General features: G+C 38.8%; 1 protein-coding gene across 1 annotated transcript; it reads right to left on the bottom strand.

The window, feature by feature from the left end:
- Nucleotides 1-251: 251 nt before the first annotated feature.
- Nucleotides 252-938, bottom strand: LOC136970073 (lens epithelium-derived growth factor-like). Its single transcript, XM_067264451.1, has one exon. It carries the CDS (start codon nt 936-938, stop codon nt 252-254), a length of 687 nt encoding a protein of 228 aa, XP_067120552.1.
- Between the last annotated feature and the right edge of the window lie 1,455 nt (nt 939-2,393).

Below are 2,393 nucleotides of genomic sequence, written 5' to 3'. Positions count from 1 at the left end.
TATAAATACTTATATTTAAAAAAAATTATTTAAATTTATAAAGTAGCTACATAGTATCTTGTCTTTAGTCTGAAATTCAGACACGTCTAACAAAGGAACATAATTTTTCAGTGTCACGATTTCAAGTTTTCAAAGTTATAATTTCTTTGAATTGATGTCGTACCGGCGATCTTTCGTTGCAATATTTTAAACCGTAACAGACGACAAAAGTGCACTTGTATAAAGAATGCTAAAAGACAGCCTTCCGCATCCTATGCAGTTCCGTTTGCAACTTTTCCAGGCTTTATCGACTCCGATCGCGTCCCGTCCGAAACTTCCCGTTCTTCGCCGTTACGGCCGACGTCCTTTTCTTCTCCTTCTTTTTGATATTTAGTTTTCCCATTAATTCCATTAACGGGAAAGTGTTCCCATTCGAACGTGCGGTTCTGATTTTTCCAGAAATCTCTGACACCGTTCTGAAAGACGTCTTCGAACTTCTCTCCATAGGGTACACCGAAGAGTCGCCTGAATTTGTCGTAGCATTTTCGAGCGGCACGCTTCACTTCTTCGCTCCCGGGATATTTTCGGCATTGGAAAACTGTCTTGACTATAAATGGTGCATAAACTAGAGACAAGAAACTGAATTGATGATGCAATAGCTCTTCCAAATTATGCACAGCTTTCTGAACGTCGTGATCGTCACCACTCAGAGATTCCTGGACACTTAATATTAATTCTATGAGAATTAAGGCTTTACGAATCGCTTTTTCGTGTTCTTCGTCCTCCTTTTTGCTTCCGTTTACACGATTTTTAACACCCAAATTATCTTTCTGGTGTTTCCAACGAAGATTATTCCTCAATCTGGCCGAACGATATTGAAAAGTCGTGTTTTTTCTATCTATTTTCTTTCTCCTCCTCTTTGTATAACCATCGTTTGGACGTTTCTTGCGGATTTGCATCACTTTCCGTGCAACCCGCGAGTTTGTTTACAAATCGTTGTAAAGTGTTGCCAACCGTAGCTTCCAAAACGTGTTGCCAGCTAGGACTTAAAAGAAACGTAAAACATTTTACAGTAGTTATAATTTAAAAATAAAGAAATTGGACTTGGAAAATTTATTAGAACAAATTATTTAAAGATTAGATGATTTGGATATATAAAACGAAATTTCCAAGTTTATTAGTGAAAAAAAAAAAAATGCAAAAGCGATCGAGAGGAAGATGGAGGTGATTAATAAGCACGATATAGACAAGAGTTATTTCCAAGACACTGTGGAAAAAAAATGATAAGAAGGATGATAATAGCCGATCTTTCTACTCATCTTTACTCTAGTCTTTTACGGCCCGATGGCCGAGCGGTCAAGGTGGTAGCCTACAGCTCTGGGGACCGGGTTGAGTCCGGACGAGTCGATAAATCCCCAGGAATTTTTCGGGGGTGGTCCGTCCAGATATGTCGGGTCCCGTCCCTCACCATCCGGCCGCCCATTGTGGACCTGGCCGAACCCATAATGGGCTGGCTAAAAGAGGCTAGTGCCCACAGAGCGGAAAAACTAAAAAAAAACAAAACCCTAGACCTTTAACCATTAAAATTTATAGCATCAATGCCCTAATACAGAAACCTCCCTGCAAAATTTCAGAAATTTTCGACATAAAGCACAGGAGTTATTAAGCTTCAAAGAGCGTGAATAAAATTACGTTCCCCTATAAACTAACATCTGTATATTGTATACAGAAAAATCATCATTTTTTTTTCATTTCTCGACGGTTTAATGTCCAGAATTCAAAATGTAAAAATTTTGGGAGTCATTTTTAATCCCCAAATATTTTTACATTGAAGACTGAGGACTACAGGTGATCAATTCAATTCCGCTTCTGGAACTGGAACTGTTGGAACTAATCCGACTGCGAAACTGTTCCATCCACCACGAATGATATTTTGTACAACAAATGCTGGACGAGAATGATCTTTTATCTTTGTCCCGCTGGCCGGAACAATTTTTTTGTTGTTACGGTTTCATTATTGTAAATATTCAGTTCAATAACTGCAGATTTTAACTACTAGGACCATTGTTAGAACCTCTCTCAATTCCACACTCCCTCAAAAACCCGAGCAACGCCTGGCACCGTTGCTAGTTTTATATATGTTACTCGAAGCATATTTCTAATTTAGCGTTGATATTCGATTGATCTAGTCTGGGTTATGCTAAACGTTTAATTCTATTCCGTGACGTCACCTTCATGCCGATCGACTCGAGGTGGAAATTTACTTTTGCCGTCAACTGTACACTTATTTGTTTCTCCTGATATGATCTTAGGTGTTCTTTCTTTTGACCGGAATTCCTTAAAGTAACTATCTTCTTGGTTTTCGGGCAATAATGACTTCCTTCCGAGTACAGCGACTTCTGCTGCAGAAATAT

The sequence above is a fragment of the Centruroides vittatus genome, unplaced genomic scaffold, assembly GCF_030686945.1.
Source record: "Centruroides vittatus isolate TY-2023 unplaced genomic scaffold, ASM3068694v2 contig_1042, whole genome shotgun sequence".
Taxonomy (NCBI): Eukaryota; Metazoa; Arthropoda; class Arachnida; order Scorpiones; family Buthidae; genus Centruroides; species Centruroides vittatus.
This window is presented reverse-complemented; position numbering and strand designations above follow the sequence as displayed.